General features: G+C 41.6%; 1 protein-coding gene across 1 annotated transcript; it reads right to left on the bottom strand.

The window, feature by feature from the left end:
• LOC308119306 (apical endosomal glycoprotein-like) lies at positions 1–11,461 on the bottom strand. The gene is made up of 9 exons (XM_080479238.1): positions 11,291–11,461; positions 10,961–11,089; positions 9,483–9,611; positions 9,291–9,393; positions 9,009–9,177; positions 8,313–8,526; positions 5,029–5,160; positions 4,766–4,890; positions 1–280 (listed from the first exon to the last, which is right to left on the bottom strand). The coding sequence occupies exons 1-9, from the start codon at positions 11,364–11,366 to the stop codon at positions 17–19; spliced, it is 1,341 nt and encodes a 446-aa protein (XP_080335364.1). The 5' UTR covers positions 11,367–11,461; the 3' UTR covers positions 1–16.
• Between the last annotated feature and the right edge of the window lie 5,601 nt (positions 11,462–17,062).

The following is a 17,062-nucleotide window of genomic DNA, read 5'->3' as shown; positions in this document are numbered from 1 at the left end:
TGTATCATGCACATGTTTATTTGATCTGATGAACTGGCAAACCTTGTTCTGTCCCAAGAGTGTGATCGGCAATGGGTCCTGAAGAATTGGCAGGCCGAGACATCCCCGTCACCCGTTCCCAGTTGAAGTCTGCAGAGGGCTCGGACAGCAGGCCGCAGAGGGAGCCCTGAAAGGTGCATTCTCGCTCTGGAGGACATGAGCCACTTTCACTGCTGCTCACCACTATCTCATCAATCGCAATTCGGCCCTGGTCACCACCCGCCACAGCTTCAAAAGACATCTGGAGAACAATTCCCATTTCACAACATTAACAAACAGAGATTGAATTTGTATTGATTGAAATAAAAGGTGATTAAGTTGGTAGGTGAAATCACACAACTATGGGCCTGATGTACTAGAAGTTTGGGCTTGACTACTGAGATGCACTCCAGTTTTGCTATAGCTCCACAATAAAAGACTCCGCTGCAGGGAAAGGAGCAGCCATGAGGCAGTCAGCAGTTACCAGTGCCCGTTAACCACTCCAACTAGTCACAATGATCTGTCAGCTGAAAACGAGTGTAACCACAAAACCTTCATCACATTTGGGGTGTCCGTTTACATGACAGCGGTGCTCAGAGCCACTGCAACTGTCACTTGTTGAGACTCTTCTTTGATGCTTCCAACTCCCCCCGCAGAGACAGAAGAATTTATGGAGTGCTCTTACTGCGCACACGCACCACCAACATGTTAAATAGTTCCTCTACTCATATGTGAGTATTGTAGTTTCATAGTCCATATTGGTAGTTTTATATTTGAGATTCACCCCAAATTCATCATCTGTCCATATGAATGATGGGTACTCTCCTTATTGTGTTCATGTTTATAGCATATTGTTCTCTGCACACATGTATGTGTGGTTTCATTACAAAAATAACAAACAGCATAACCTCATGGCCTGGCATGCTGACATAGTTGTCAGTGTCTCTGTGTTTGCTGAAAATTTTCTGAAATAGATGAGGCGTTGTCACTTGGAATGTTTTGTGTAAACAGGGCCTTAGAATACTCATCCTACCATCTTCTCAATCCCCTATTGTGTTGGGTCTCACATGGCTTAAATAGCACAACCCCTAAATTGACTGGCCCTCTAACTCCATTTATAGTTGCAGTATTTTTTGCCATTCAAATTGTTTGCAGTCTGAGTTAGTCTCCGCTCAGCTGACTCCAACCTCCTCTCCTCAAGCAGTCAATCTCTCCATGTTGTGGAGATGGACCAAACCTGCCACCGATCATCGTTTTCACACAGAAAACCATATCATAAAGTGAATAACTTTTCTTTTGAGATTAAATGTCTGTTCTTGGTCTAGGATTTTGTGAAATCAATTTCCCCTCTAAAAAATGCGACTTATATCCAATGCAACCTATATGTTGTTTTCCTCTTCGTGATGCATTTTTCTGACTGGTGCGTCTTACACTCCGAGGCCACTTATAATCCGGAAAATATGCTAAGTCATGCTGATCCCACCCAACAGTTAATTGGGGAGCCTCTGACTCAGAGGTACTTGCTGTCTTGTGCAAATGTGCTAAAGATGCAAAATTACAATCCCGTGCTTTCTTGTCCAGACGCCTCTCCGTGGCTGAGTGCAATTATGATGTGGGTGACCAGGAGTTGCTGGTAGTTGTGTTGGCCCTGTAGGAGTGGAGACACTGGCTGGAGAGAGCTTCTCAACCCTACGCCTGGAATGACCACAAGGACCTCTCCTCCACTCAGCCACACCTCAATGCCCGTCAGGCATGCTTGGCCTCGTTCCTGGGAATTTTTAACTTCACCCTGACATACCAACCTGGGTCTCGTAACACCAAGACCAATGCCCTATCCAGGCAGACCACCATTGACAGACCTGAGGCGGAACCAGAGAGGATCCTTCCCCTCCTGTGTGGTTGTAACCATCACTTGGGATATTGAGTCTGCAAGGTCCAGCGCATTCACCCTGACAAGGTTTCTATCCTTTGTCGTGGTTTCGATCAGGTGTATTGTTCTGGGCCAGATGAGCTGATTGGTGATCCCACAAGCATTTTTCTTTAATTCTCCAACTCTAGTGATAAAAAACTGAATCCAGCAAAATCAACTGAGAAGCTGGACTTGGATGCAAATGAGTTTTAATCCCAAAAGAGGCAAAACTCAGAGTCTCCGACCGGTCAAAGACTGGTTTGTACAGAATTTGACCCCTTCTTTTATTCTCTTCTCTGGTCCTGCCTTCATTTTTTTGATACGCCCATCATACACTTGGATCCAATCGTGTCCTCAAAAGTCCCCTCTGAAAAGCCCCTCCCCTGGGTTTTGACCTTGTTTGGGAGTTTTAATGGTGTCATAGTGTTAAAAATCTGTCTATAGGTCATCTTGACCCAACCTCAGCTCTTGGCACTGCTTATGACACGATTAGAACCATTGATAGAGCGTTACATTTTTTTTTTTTTTTAAACACAGGTGTGGATGTATAACAAAAGACAGTTATGCCAAATAAACATAACATGAATGCAGCACAGACATGCAGCTGCGTGCTCACTCTCTAACACAGGTGTTTAACAGATCTGCTTAGCCTCTACTACACACGCTGGAATGTCTCTAGACACCTTCTACATGAGCCATTATAATTTCCTCCTCTACATGCATAACTTGTATGATTTTTCCTCTACACCTTCTATCTGACTCTCAGATCTCAGGTGCTCCATTGGGGGCACTGATGAAGGTTGACATATCACCCTGGATTCCAGTGCAACCTTGGCTTCCTCCAAGAAAGCTTCTGGTTGTCCTTTATGTCCCGTGGCACCAAAGCCTTTGTCTCAGTCTGCTCCAGTAAGCCCAAAATAAGGCCGAGTGCCAATCTTTGGCCGGGGTTATTTAAATTATTTCCCATCCCCGGTCATCCGTGGTCCCACATTGCTGTGGATTTTGTTTCTGGCCTACCCCTCTCCAAAAGTAACACAATTATACCAACCATCATCATCGGTTTTTCCAAGGTTGTGCACTTTGTCCCTCTCCCCAAACTGCCTTCTGTCTCAGAGACAGCAGATCTTTTGGCCAGCGTGTGTGTATCCCCCAGGTCATTGTGTCAGTCTGCTGCTGTAAGTGTTTGTGTTTTCACTTTTCTTATATCTCCCCTTCCCTTGTGTGTTGAGTGGAGTCGGTCGGTCCGGCACACCACTACAAAGACTCAGCTTTTCCTCCACTCATCACCAGACCGCCTGTTTAACTCGCGTGGTAGACCGGCTGAAGTCTTTATAGAAGTCTATGATTCCCCCATCATGAATGGTCTTGCTGATCAGTTGTGGGTGGGACTTATCTTGAGGGGGGATGAGACCGCCAACAGGGATGAGGTGGAGTGACTGACTCGTTGGCGTGGCGAAAACAATCTGCTGCTCAACACCTCCAAAACCAAGGAGATCATCATTGACTTTAGGAGAAAAAAGGGGGACGTACAGCCTCTGAACATTGGTTACGACTGTTTGGAGAGGGTGGCTGACTTCTGTTTCCTGGGAGCCCACATCGAAGAGGGCCTGACCTGGAGCCTGAACACCACTGGGCTGCTCAAGAGGACCCAGCAGAGACTACACTTCCTGAGGGTGCTGAGGAAGAACCACATCCCACAGAGACTGCTGGTGTCCTTCTATCAATGCACCATACAGAGTGTCCTGACGTACCGCAATAATAGCATTAATGTGCGGTACAGCAGCTATACAGCTGCACAGAGGAAAACGCTCCAGTGGGTCATCAGAACGGCTCAGACAAACACTAGAAGAACTGCCCAGTTCCCACTGCCTCAAAAAAGCCCACAATGTTATCAGGGACAGCTGACACCCTCGAAATTCACTGTATGAACTGCTGCCATCAGGCAAATGATACAGGGCCATTAAAACAAGAACAAACCGACTCAAACACAGTTATTACCCCACTGCAATCACTTTACTGAACAAAACAAAACACAACTAATGCACAATATACTGTATAAGGGACCAGTGCAATGGAATGTACTCTTGTGTATATATGAGTGATGAGTATCTGGTTTTTTGTCCCTCTATTTCTTATATTTCAATCGTTTTTATTTGTATGTTTATTGATTTTATGATGCACAGATGGGTTGGCACTTTTTAATCTCGTTGTACTGGTGACAATGACAATAAAGTTTCTATTCTATTCTTTTCTTGTGGGGTTATTTTTGTCAAGCTTCTGTGCGCACTACAGAACTCTATCCATTGAGATCTTGCTGTGTGTGGATTCCCCTGTCCTCTGCTCCAGCTGCCCAGCCATCGCTCATCATCCATCCACTCCACAATGTAGACACTCTTTTGAACAATTATCTCCCATATTACTTATTTGCTCCGATATGTTTCATAACTTCCTCCATCTACATGTGCGACTCTATGGCTTCATAATAAATGTACTGCTTGTGGATTCTCAGAGCTCCATTCCATCACTGTAAGTAGAACACAAACTATGGAAACCAATACAGTTTACAGCTGATTGTTCCCATGTAAACAGGATCTAAAGCAAAAATATAAAACAAAAAAGCCTAAATTTTTTTATTCCTGTTTGCACTTGTTGTCTCTCATGATGTGGTTCTTAGTGAAATAACTACAAAAGAAGCTCTCAAACTTAAACAAAATCGATTTGTGTGAGCATATTATTTAGTTTCTGTGGAAACTTAGTAATCAGGTCCAAACTGTCCCCTTCTTTTGAAAATTGTCTCAGACCATTCCCAGAACAGACAAGTAGATAGACAGAATTTACCTGTACTGGTTTGCCACTACTGATGGTAAGATCAGCAAATCGCCATTTGTTTCCTTGAGTGCCGCTTCTCATCCACACAACAGTCTCTGGTTCACCAGAACGCTTTGAAATAAACTTTAGTGAGCCTGCAAATAAGACACACTCAGTAGTTTGTGGGTTGCTCAGAAATATCAAAGCAGTACTGTTAATACTGGTTATAATTCTTCAGTGATTTGTGGGTATTAGATGACTGCATGTGCTGATGTGGCCAGTAAGACTCATACCAATGCTGTTTCCAAAGATGTGATACCAGAAGCTCACACAGATGACTTCATTTGCACTTTGTGGGATGCTTTTAAGTCTGGCTGTTGAGGATATATTCATGTTCCTATCAGCTTCTATGACCATGTAGTAACCTGTGAAAGAAAAAAACGTGAATTATAATTGTTGCACATTTGTTTTTACAGACTTAAAGCTTAACTTCTTCAAGATATAGGTTTGCCTGTTGCAGCAGCTCCTTTCCACAATTAGTACCTGTTTTAGTTTATTTGATTGATTTTCTTGTTGTGCTTGTGCACTGTGGAGATTAAGGTGACTACTCTTTTACACTTCAAAAAATAGAAGCCCAAATATAAGATGTGAATACTATATATGAGAAGAAAAAAAGTCTAAAAAAAGTACATAACTTTTAAAACAAGTCAAATCATCTATTGGGTCTAAAAATAGGATTTGAATTATTGGCAAGTGCCAAATAATTTTTCGTGTGCTGGTGGCTGTCCGAGTAAAGCCATGAGCCTCCCTTTTCTTTGAAACAGCTTGCAAAACTTTCTCATTGTGAACAGCAGCTCATTCAGCTCCCGCTGAATCTCCTCAGGAGCGTCTGCACCTCGCCTGAACATCAGGGGGCAGTGTAGCGCCAACGTCTCAATAAACTAAGTTAAAAAAACAAGCAGTGTGAGCAAAGTGGCGTATGTAAACAACAATGAGAGGGTTCAGGGCCAATGAACTATTTAAATACTTGTCGAGAGTGGCGGACGACTCTTAACACAGAGAGGCTCAGAAAGGCTCGCTGCCACCTTAACATTTATATATGTAGTATTATCTTCATTTTTTTGTCAAGAGGGTTTTGTGGCGCCCAGTGTTTCTGTTCAGTGGGAAATGGGTCCAAATGGCTCGAGGAGTGGTGAAGGTTGCCGACCCCTGTGCTTGGAGGAGACGATCCATCATCATGGGTAATGTAGGATCTCTCCCCAATAAGATGGCCTAGACGTACTCGAAAAGTTAGGAAACTTGGCACAACCATCAGAACTGGTGAAAATGTTATATTTAAAGGAAACAAACATACACAATAGTGTCCCATGCCCTCCAGGCCTTGCCTTTTGGGCTCAGTCCCTAATATGTTTTTGCATTCCAATAGAGTCATTGCACCGCTTGGTGCTCAGACCCTAATAAATGAGTAAATAAATGGAAAAAAACTCAAATAAAGCCTTGATCGGGACCTCGCACTCTGGTGTCTGGCCCGTTAGGGTCAGCCCAATCATGGCCTCTGGTCCATTTACATATTGATAAAATATAAACTTTGAAAGTTTTAAGTAAAAAGGATTTTTTGTTTTTTTAATTTAAATGTTGGGGGGTTGGAAAACCAACTAAACTCTAATCTCGGTAATCCCTAAATATCAATGTTTGAGGTTTTTGGTGTAATTTTTAATAAACAAGGACTTTTATTTTGAAGGAGTTTGGGGATTTTATCTTGAATACCAGCTCATTCCGAGCCTAGCTAACAAAGTAACATAATTTCTAAGATTTTTATTGTCATTTTCGAAAACAAGTGGGAGCTTTTATTTTGAAAGCCAGCTACCCCCTAGCCTAACCACTTAATAGCCATTTTGAATTCAACATTGTAATTTTTGATAAACAACAACTTTTGTTTTGAAAGCATTTGGTGCATAGCTTGGTTGGTAGAGCGGTCGTCTCCCAATCGGAAGGTTGCAGGTTCCTGCCGAAGTGTCCTTGGGCAAGATACTGAACCCCAAACCACTGTCAACCGAGTGAGAGCTCCTTGCATGGCTGCAGCCTCCAGTGGTGGGTGAATGTTTGGGTGAATGGGAGAATGTGATGAACCATGAAAGCACTTTGGGGCTGCTCACACGGTGGAACAGTGCTAAATAAGCGAAGTTCATTTCGCACAGGTTAGCTCATAAACAAGGACTGTGGTATTACGTAATCCTGTGACTGATGCAACAGTGTCTGACCACCTGCAGTTAGTGATGTCACCAGAGTGGAGAGAGGATGGATTTTATCCATATATTTTGGAAACAACGCCTCAGAATTCAGACGTAAACTTTAGACACTAGGAGGTGCAGTTTGACCAAGATTTAGCTCCATCTGACTCAATGATAACTGTCGCTTGAAATCGCGGGATGAAAAAAAATGACAGTGTTGTTCTCTCTGGTCCAAAAGGTCATGTTTTATGGAACTTAACACTTATGCGTTACATCGCCTTGTTCAGCAGGTTCTTGTCGTGCTTCTCATCTGCTCGCTCTGTCAATCCGTCACAGTTTAGCCACAGTCGCCACTTGTTCGAGGTGTTCTATCACGGCTGTTTTTGAGGAAACATTTTGGTTTTCCCATGTAATAGAATGAGAGGCGGCGGGAGGCGGCGGGAGGCGCCGGGAGGCGGCGTTCACAATTTTGACAGCTAATGAAAACAAAACCACTCGACTCCTCAAAAAGTTTAACTGAATTATTGATCAGGAGAGTCTCCTCTGTTGTTTCATAGTGTTTTGATGCCGAGAAATATTATTTTGAAAGGCAAATTGTGGACTTCCTGTTGGATTTAGGTCAGGGGTATTCGCATGTGACTTTTAGGTTTTGATGAGACGAACAATTGAGTTTTGGTTTGATCTCCCTACGACATTCCAATGGGCCATGGTGGCTGTTTTAGTGTTTCTAGGTGGCGCTAGAGAGCACATTTTGGCACTCTGGGGGTTATTTTTACATTTTCTTAAAGTATTCACCAGTGTTGTTTGAACGTGCAAAAATTGATGAGTGTGTTTAGGAGTCAAATTGGGGTACAATGAGGTGTCAGGAGTGGAAGAAAAAAGAATAAGAAACATAGGAAATACAATCGGGTCCTGGCCTTTCGGGCTCGGTCCCTTATAAGAAACATTACAAAAACAATAGGCTCTTTGCCTGCAGGCCAGGCCTCCTTTGGCCTCCTTTGGCCTCCTTTGGCCTCCTGAGGCCTCCTGAGGCGTACTACGACGCTGGATTTTCTCTTATCGAGATAACTTCAAGAATTAACCCTGGGTTTTCCCTACTATAACACTAAATTAGGAAATCTGAGATCTGGATGAAGGGCAGACTGGACAATACAGTAGGTCATTGCAATATATATTTGCTTAATGACACAATTTTGTCTCTTATAAAACACCCAATATAAACTATTCAGGGCCTCTTTTGCTTTACGTTACTACTTTACATTACTCATAGAAAGATATGTTATCTTATCTTTACATCATAAATTTCACAAAGAAAAAAAGAAGTGTACAATTTTACAGATACTCACCATTTGCAGTCAGGCCTCTAAGTTTGTCTTTCCTCCTTTTCCACATCAGACTAGCTGTGTAATCATGGTACCATGAGCACATATTTTTTTCAAAGTCACACGAGAGAAGGTCTGATTCAGGAGGAACATCGTCTTGCCCACAGTAGTCCATCCTGATGTCATCCAGCATAACATCCTTGACGCTCAATAATTGAGGACTGAAGAAGAAACTCAGCTGGAGAAAGAGAAACTAGTTAATGTCTGTTAGCTTTTTTGGTTTGTTTGTTTGTTTGTTTTCATTCATCTAGGGTCTTTGAAAAAAACACACCCAAAACATTTGAAGACTCCATTTTTATCACCTGAAGTTAAAAGCAGTCTCCAGGTGACATGGTAGGATTTGACACTTATTTCAGTTACCAAATATTAACCTGTTCTTCCTAATTGCCTGTTTAAGTGTTACCAAGCATTATATTGGAAACATTAGTAAAGTTCGAACAGTTATAGGTTTTAAACCATCAACACCATCATTGGGTGGCAACAAAGCGACCCACTGCACCACTGCACCGACAAACTCCGTATGAAAAAAGGAAACATAACAACTCAAGAAACCTGATGAAGTTCAATAAAGTCGAAAAGATCAATTTGTGTGTGTGTGTGTGTGTGTGTGTGTGTGTGTGTGTGTGTGTGTGTGTAGTGGGGCACTATGGGTGGTGTCACCTTGAATCCTCCGGGCTGATTACCAATAAGCACCGTGGCATTTTCCCAACCGTTTGTCCTCCCGTCAGAAATCTCCAGCAGTGGTACTTCCGCAGTGCCTTGGATCAGTTTCACTTGCAAAGTGCTTGAACTTGATGGTGACTCGTCATCATAAATGTGATACCAAAAGCTGAAGGACATTTAAACACGGATGAAAGTTATTTAAAGTGGCTGCATCTGTCATGTATGGTCAATGGCTTGTCTGAAAGCAAAACAAATATTGAAAAGACATCATTTTATTACCTGATTTGACAGGCCAACGCAGCTTGGTGAACAACCAAGTATTCCATAGTAGCTTTAGGGGACATACCAGCTTTTTCACTGCCATTTATGTGCATGACATGTCCTGTGTCCAGCAGAAGAAGGTGCCATGAGAACATGATGTTATCATTGAATTCATTAGAAACAGTTGTCAGAAATGAAAGTGCATGTCACCCCAAGGCCCTTCTGTAGTATGGTCCTCTCCAGGAACTATGGTGATGTTCGCCATCTGCCGTCTCCAGCTGTAGGGTGTAGCGCTGGTGTTGGTCCAACCACAGGAGTGTCTCTCAAAGTCACATGTGCCTTAATGATGATACAGACTTTACTATTATGATGGACAGAAAGCGGGTGGGATGTTTAATGTGGTGCTTTCATGTTTGGTACGGGAGAAAAAAACCCTGAAAGATATATATATATATATATATATATATATATATATATATATATATATATATATATATATATATATATATATATATATACAAACAGCAAAAATATACCAAATTATTATTGTTATATTATATATATATATATATATATATATATATATATATATATATATATATATACAAACAGCAAAAATATACCAAATTATTATTGTTTCTGAAGTTACTATTTTTTGTTAATTTAAGGTAAACGTTATCACATTGCTGGTTGCTATAATTCCTTTTTCTTTCAATTTTCCTTTCCATTTCCAATATTAATTATAATTATTCATTGTCCCTTGTCTTTCTTGCTTTTAACAGGTTTTCATGTTGGGCGTTTTAGTGGCTCTGACTTATGGTGCTTTGCATCCTGCTCAGTGAGCCTGAGTTCCTCTCAGTGTCCGTCCTCTGTGGTGTTTTTACTGTCCTGTCTTTTAATTGTCTTTTAATTGTAGGATTCCTTCTCCTGTGACTCCAGAACAAATCTCTCTATGGGTACCAATAAAATCACCTTCAACCTTGAGCTTTGATCAGTGATGCTCACCTACACAATATGATTTAGAATGCTCCACCCATGCTGGAGCTCAGGGTCATCCTGTCAGAGGCTGAGATGTGTTCACAAACATGTCATGTTTGGACTTTGTTTGCTTTTGTGCCGTTTTAATAGCTAGAATTTGAAATGACCTCCGATTATCTAACCACACTAACATTAGACTTTTGTCATCCGACGTTGGACTTTTGTATAAAGTATTGGTATCTTATCGGTATCAGCGATACCAGCTGTGGTTTCAGATTGGAGTAGATATCAGCGCTGCAGCACATTGGCAATGAGTTTAATTTATATAGTTAGTAAGACAACAAAACACCCAGCTGTAAATTGTAAGTTGCTCTCACATCCAGTTGGTCCTCAGTCCAACAAACAGCAGACGAGCAGGTGCAGTCAGTGGTAGAATAAATTGTAAATTTAACTTTGGATGAGGGAATTGGCTGCTACTAACAAAACAGACTGAAACCTGGATTCCACTGGGATTTGTATGTCAAACTTTACATCCAAGTCATTAACAAATCTACTTTGGAGTTTTATCCTTTTACTGTTTCACGTTTATAAAAATAATGATAAAGGTGTCTACATTTTAAGAGATACATGTGGTTTTCTTGCACAATATAAAATGTTGGTGAGAAGCATAATGACATCTAGTTCAAGGCTTTGCAGAAAAGCCAGCTTACCACAAAACTCCTCATCTGATCCATCCTGACAATCCTCCTTAAAGTCACAGACAACTCCGACAGGGAGACTCTCGCCAGATTTACAGGGGAACTTTTCTTTATGGGAAGACGATGCCAATACCAAGAGTACTGTAAACAGAGTTTAGTTCAAATGAGATACCAACATGAGAATCTGCATTGGCACGATGCATTTTAACTTCAGGCTGCCAGATTCCCACCTGACAGTTCAAAATTGCAGATATTGAACAACGTTGCAGCCCTGAGATTTCTTGAATGAGACCTCTGGTCTTTTGATAAGTGTATACTCGCAATACTTTAGATGACACTTACCTGAAAGCAGAATAAACGTCTTCATGCTTCGTCTTTCATAACCGAGACCAACAAATCCAGGAAAACGCCAAAGCATTAAAGTGTGATACCAAGTGTAGATTACCAATTTGTGCCGGAATAATTCGAAAGCAACTTTTATAACATGAACTCAGCCTATGAATCCTTATCAGCAAAGCTCAGCTTAAAGTCCAGGTTGAAGTCATTCCCTGCTTTACAGTCATGTTTATGGCCCTCACTGCAGGCCTCATGCACTTATATTTTCCTGAGCTCTAGGAAAAGCACTATCTGGTATTTGAAGATAATACTTACACAGATTTTCAAGGTCTTCTGTTGTACACATAACCTCTGTTACAAACAGTAATGCAACAACAAATGGTTATCAAATAATGATATATAATAACTCAATTCAAGTTACAGTTATTAAAGTTCAACCCATGATGTTCATGGTTTAACTGTCAAGCTTCACTTCATCTTATCGTGCCCCCTAAACGTCAGGTCAAGTCCTTAATCTGTCACAAACAATTAAAGACAGTAGAATGTGCCGTGTGGATGTGGCAGGACCACGTCAGGTCCTGGGTGCTGTTGACACCCTGGTACCTGAAGCTCTCCACTCGTTCCACCTCGGCCCCACTGATCCTGAGTGGGTGGTGTGCCCTCTGCCGCTTCCTGATGTAATCCACAATCAGCTCCTTGGTCCTGCTGACATTCAGGAGGAGGCTGTTGTCTCTGCATCCGTCCTCCAGGTGGTGGATCTCCACCAGGTCCTGTGTTTACATGGTCACTGTATCTCTCAATCAGATTCAATTCTTTCTGATTAAAGGAGCAGATTTGCCTGTTTACATGAACACTGAATAAAATAAGGAGAATTTTGTGCCAGTTTATTTGTACCAAGATTAATTTCAGTGGCTCAATCCCGTAACTCTTTGCACTGACGTTTGCGGTCTGGGACATTCACACAGAATCCTACAACCGGCTTCACCCGCAAGCCGTCGAGTTATTTAGCTTCTGTTGCTTCTTTTTTCATTATTTTTGAAACTCCAACATCAAATAGTCCTTCTCTTGGTCAAACAGGGTCGGGGAGTAACAGATTACATGTAACGGCGTTACCTAATTAGGATACAAAAAAAGTCATTCTCAGTCATTTATGCTGCCAGATAAACAAACATTTATATTTAGTCTGGGAAAAAACAACAACATTAAAACTAGAGAGAGAGAGAGAGACAGAGACAGAGACAGAGACAGACAGAGACAGAGACAGAGAGAGACAGAGACAGAGACAGAGACAGACAGAGACAGAGACAGACAGAGACAGAGACAGACAGAGAGACAGACAGACAGAGAGACAGACAGACAGACAGACAGAGAGAGAGAGAGAGAGAGAGAGAGAGAGAGAGAGAGAGAGAGAGAGAGAGAGAGACAGACAGACAGACAGAGAGAGAGAGAGAGAGAGAGAGCGAGAGAGAGAGAGACAGAGAGAGACAGACAGACAGACAGACAGACAGACAGACAGAGAGAGAGAGAGAGAGAGAGAGAGAGAGAGAGAGAGAGAGAGAGAGAGAGAGAGAGAGAGAGAGAGAGAGAGAGAGAGAGAGAGAGCATGCCGTTGGAGGACAGATCATTGTGACCACCTGCTTGTACTTACAGGATGTTTCCTCTTTACCTTTATTTATCTTCTGTTTGTTCTGAAAAAGATGAGCACGTTTTCTTGAATAGAAATACTTTTGAGGACGAAACTTGGATAACTGAAAACTTTATTTGTATTGTAGTTTTGATTCTTTTAAAAAAAATCGGTGTTCGACCCCTGATGTGTTCCTGAGAGTTGATGGTTCAAAACCTCTTCTGTTAAGTGCACTTTGTGAATGCTGGTGTAAGGTTTATCAACACACTGAGCAGACGACACATTCTATTCTTTCTTGTCTTTATTTTTTGTGTTTGCTGGGGAAGTAATCCAAAAGTAACAAAAGTACTCTGGTATGTTACTTTTTTATTTTAGTACTTAGAGTAAGTTACTGATTCCTTTTTTTGACAAGTAACTTGTAATTGGTAATTGATTACAGTTTTCATGTAACCTTCCCAACCCTGTGGTCAAAATATAATCAGGAAAAAATGATCATGTGACCCTTGTGCGCCCGATGTGGCAGTGATTGTGCCGCTGCACGTCCCCCCTCACGTCCCCCCTCACGTCCCTCCTCACGTCCCCCCTCACATCCCCCCTCACGTCCCTCCTCACGTCCCCCCTCATCTCCAAGAGCTGCTGGAGTTTATTTGGTTATCTTCACTTTAAAACACTATGTTGTGATTCGATAAATTGACAATGGATTCAAGTAACTGTGAATAGATTGTGTTTTTTTGTGAATCTTATTGGCCCAAACAAGAGTTGAGGCTTGGAGTGCATCTTCAGATTTTTGAACAAAAATGTAAAAATGATCCTTTTGGGAGGTTTTGGTGACGACGCTTTAGAGTACAAACTCAGCTTTATTAGTTGGAGCTCTCTGTCTCTTTGGAATAACAAAGTTTAATTTAGTTAGAATTTCTGAAATGTACATTGAGGAGAAAACTCGACTTGTACAAATTCCAGTGCAGTCAGAAGTGCTCATATTTCAGCATAGTGCTTCATGAGAAAAAGGAGAATCACCAAGGGGAAGTGAAAACACAAACTCTTATGATAGATGTTAAGGAAGAACTGGAGAACAAATCTCAACATGTGAATACCTCCTCACCAAACAGGATATTGTGTTGCTCCACTCAGGATGTGAGACTGCACGAGTGCAGTATTTAGTCTTATAACCCCACTACAACCAGCGTGGACTTTGTAGTATGTGATATACAGTGATGCCAGTAACGTGTTACTTTGTAACGTGTTACTTTGTAACGTGTTACTTTGTAACGTGTTACTTTGTAATGTGTTACTTTGTAACATGTTACTTTGTAACGTGTTACTTTGTAATGTGTTACTTTGTAACGTGTTACTTTGTAACGTGTTACTTTGTAACATGTTACTAAGTAACGCAGTAATGTGTTACTTAGTAACGCAGTAACGTGTTACTTTGTAACGTGTTACTTAGTAACGCAGTACCATGTTACTGTTAATCCAGTAATCACATTAAAGTTACTCCTCCAAGTCACTGTCCGTACGATTGCAGCGTCCAGCAGGATGAGTTTTATTATTAAACAGAACGGGGCCGCTGCTTTATTCTCCAAACGGGGACACACACACACACACACACACACACACACACACACACACACACACACACACACACAGAGGCAATTTCCGCACAGAGCTCCGCACCCTCACCTGACCCGCCCCCTTCTCCACTCTCAGCCAATCACAGACCAGCTCGTTCTAATGGTGCATTCAGGTGACACAAACATAATCAATAAACCTTGTCATTGCAACAAGAACACAACTGCAGATTTGTTACACTTTTGTAATTTTCCTGAGTTAAAAGATATATTGGCAGGAAGTCCCTCCCTTTTTTCAATCACTCAACCAATCAATCAATGAAAGACCAATTAAATGGTAGCTGAGAGCAGGCAGTGCAAATAAATGAATAGATAAATAATGCAACAACAGACAACAACTACATGACGGGGTAAATAAATATCATTAATTATAAAAATCTGACAATAAAACCATAAGTCAGATTTAAATACAATGAAGAATCAAAGGTCAAAGGTTAAAATATGTATAAACAAGGTGCAGGAGGCAGTGAGCAGCAGTTTGTTTTCATTTTCATGTTGAGACGATAGGGCTGTTGTCGGCAGCTGCTGAAAGTAACTTGTAATCTAATTTAGTTACTTTCAAAAACAAGTAATCAGTACAGTAACCAAGCTACGTTTTGAGAGAGTAACTTGTAATCAGTAGTCAGATTACTTTTTCAAGTTAACTGCAGCAACCCTGGTGATGTCTGGCTCGTTCATGTAAGTCTATCAAGTATTTTTGTGATTACTTAGCTGTGATTACTTCGCTGTGATTACTAAGCTGTGATTACTTCGCTGTGATTACTAAGCCGTGATTACTTCGCTGTGATTACTAAGCTGTGATTACTTCGCTGTGATTACTTAGCTGTGATTACTTCGCTGTGATTACTTAGCTGTGATTACTTCGCTGTGATTACTAAGCTGTGATTACTTCGCTGTGATTACTAAGCTGTGATTACTTCGCTGTGATTACTAAGCCGTGATTAATTCGCTGTGATTACTAAGCTGTGATTACTTCGCTGTGATTACTAAGCCGTGATTACTTCGCTGTGATTACTAAGCCGTGATTACTTCGCTGTGATTACTAAGCTGTGATTACTAAGCATACGTAATTTTTTCTCACTTTGAAACCTTTTTTTCTCCAGATTCCTCGGACAATGAAGCAATGAAGACTTTAATATGTGCAGCTAGAGCAATGCTGAAACCATTATATCATCAAAAAGTCTCATTTGAAAATATGCTGCTCTGAAGTCTGTCAATATCATGCATGGCGGGCTTTTTCCACCAGTGTGCAACATTAGTGTGACGTTCACTACTGACACACGAATCAAAGGATTAGAACACGTTCCATAAGCATGGGCCAAGATTGAAGAGTGATGACTCTACATGTTTTGTGTTTCTGGTCCCTGATCAGAAGATGATTTGGAGTTGCACGGTGGCGCAGTGGTTGGCGCTCTCGCCTCAATCAAGGAGGTTGTGGGTTTGACTCTGGGACCTTTCTGTGTGCCGTTTGCATGTTCTCCCCACGTGTGCACTCCGGTTTCCTCCCACAGTCCAAAAGCATGCACGTGAGGTGAATTGCCCCGAGGTGTGAGTGTGTGGTTGTTTGTCTATATGTGTTTGCCCTGGACAGGCTGGCGACCTGTCCAGGGTGGGCCCTGCCCTCGCCCACAGTCGGCTGGAATCGGCTCCAGCGCCCCGCCACAAGAAGCGTAAGCGGACTTTGAGTCTTTTAAAGTCTTCGTATGCAGTAATTAACACTTGCAGTCCATCACTTTTACAATCTAGAGTCGGTTGCCTATTTATGAATTGAAGTAGGAGGCTGGAGTACCCTACAATAAGAGACGCCACACAGGCATGGGAAGATCAACTGATCACTTCAAAGTAGGAACATGTTCGACCTGAAGCAACAGTGCTGACCGCTGTTCTGCAATTCTCTCGGTTTCAGATTTTCAGATTAAGTTTTTCTCAATAGGGCGAATTCTCTCAGGTCTTGAATCTATGTTGAAAAATTACACCATGATATTGAAAAATACACTATAATATTTTTACCACCTGCACCATCTTTTGTGGACCTTCTCAAAACAAATGCTGCAAAATGGAAACTGAAAATGACCTTACAATCAGCTGAAGTCGTGAAATGAGTACATCAATGTAAGAAGTACAATTATGGAGCTCTTCAGTTACAAAAAGCTTTTATTTCACAACTGCTTTTAACACATCAAATATTTAACATCGTTTAACATTAAATCATTGAACATGATTTGACGATCGTTGTCATCTGCCATGTTGACATTTCACACCAGATCCCATCTTTTAGAGCGTATCTGAGGGCCGGGACTCCACCGAATCACTGACACTGATTCAAGAGTAATGTTCAGCCCACATCGTGTACACAGTATTTTTTTCAATGGACAGGGAAGTGAATGGGTCCGTGTCATGCCACTTCTGGAGGGCGACATCCCTGCGAACAAGAAACTTCCTTCCCCACCCCCACCACTCCAGAAACCCAATGTTGAAATGTGTCAATCTGAAACATGACACTTTCTCAATGAAACCCAACCAGGA

This window comes from Lipophrys pholis (genome assembly GCF_963383615.2).
Source record: "Lipophrys pholis genome assembly, chromosome: 1".
In the NCBI taxonomy this organism is placed as follows: domain Eukaryota; kingdom Metazoa; phylum Chordata; class Actinopteri; order Blenniiformes; family Blenniidae; genus Lipophrys; species Lipophrys pholis.
Note: the sequence above shows the minus strand (reverse complement) of the source record. Positions and strands in the feature narration are given on the sequence as shown.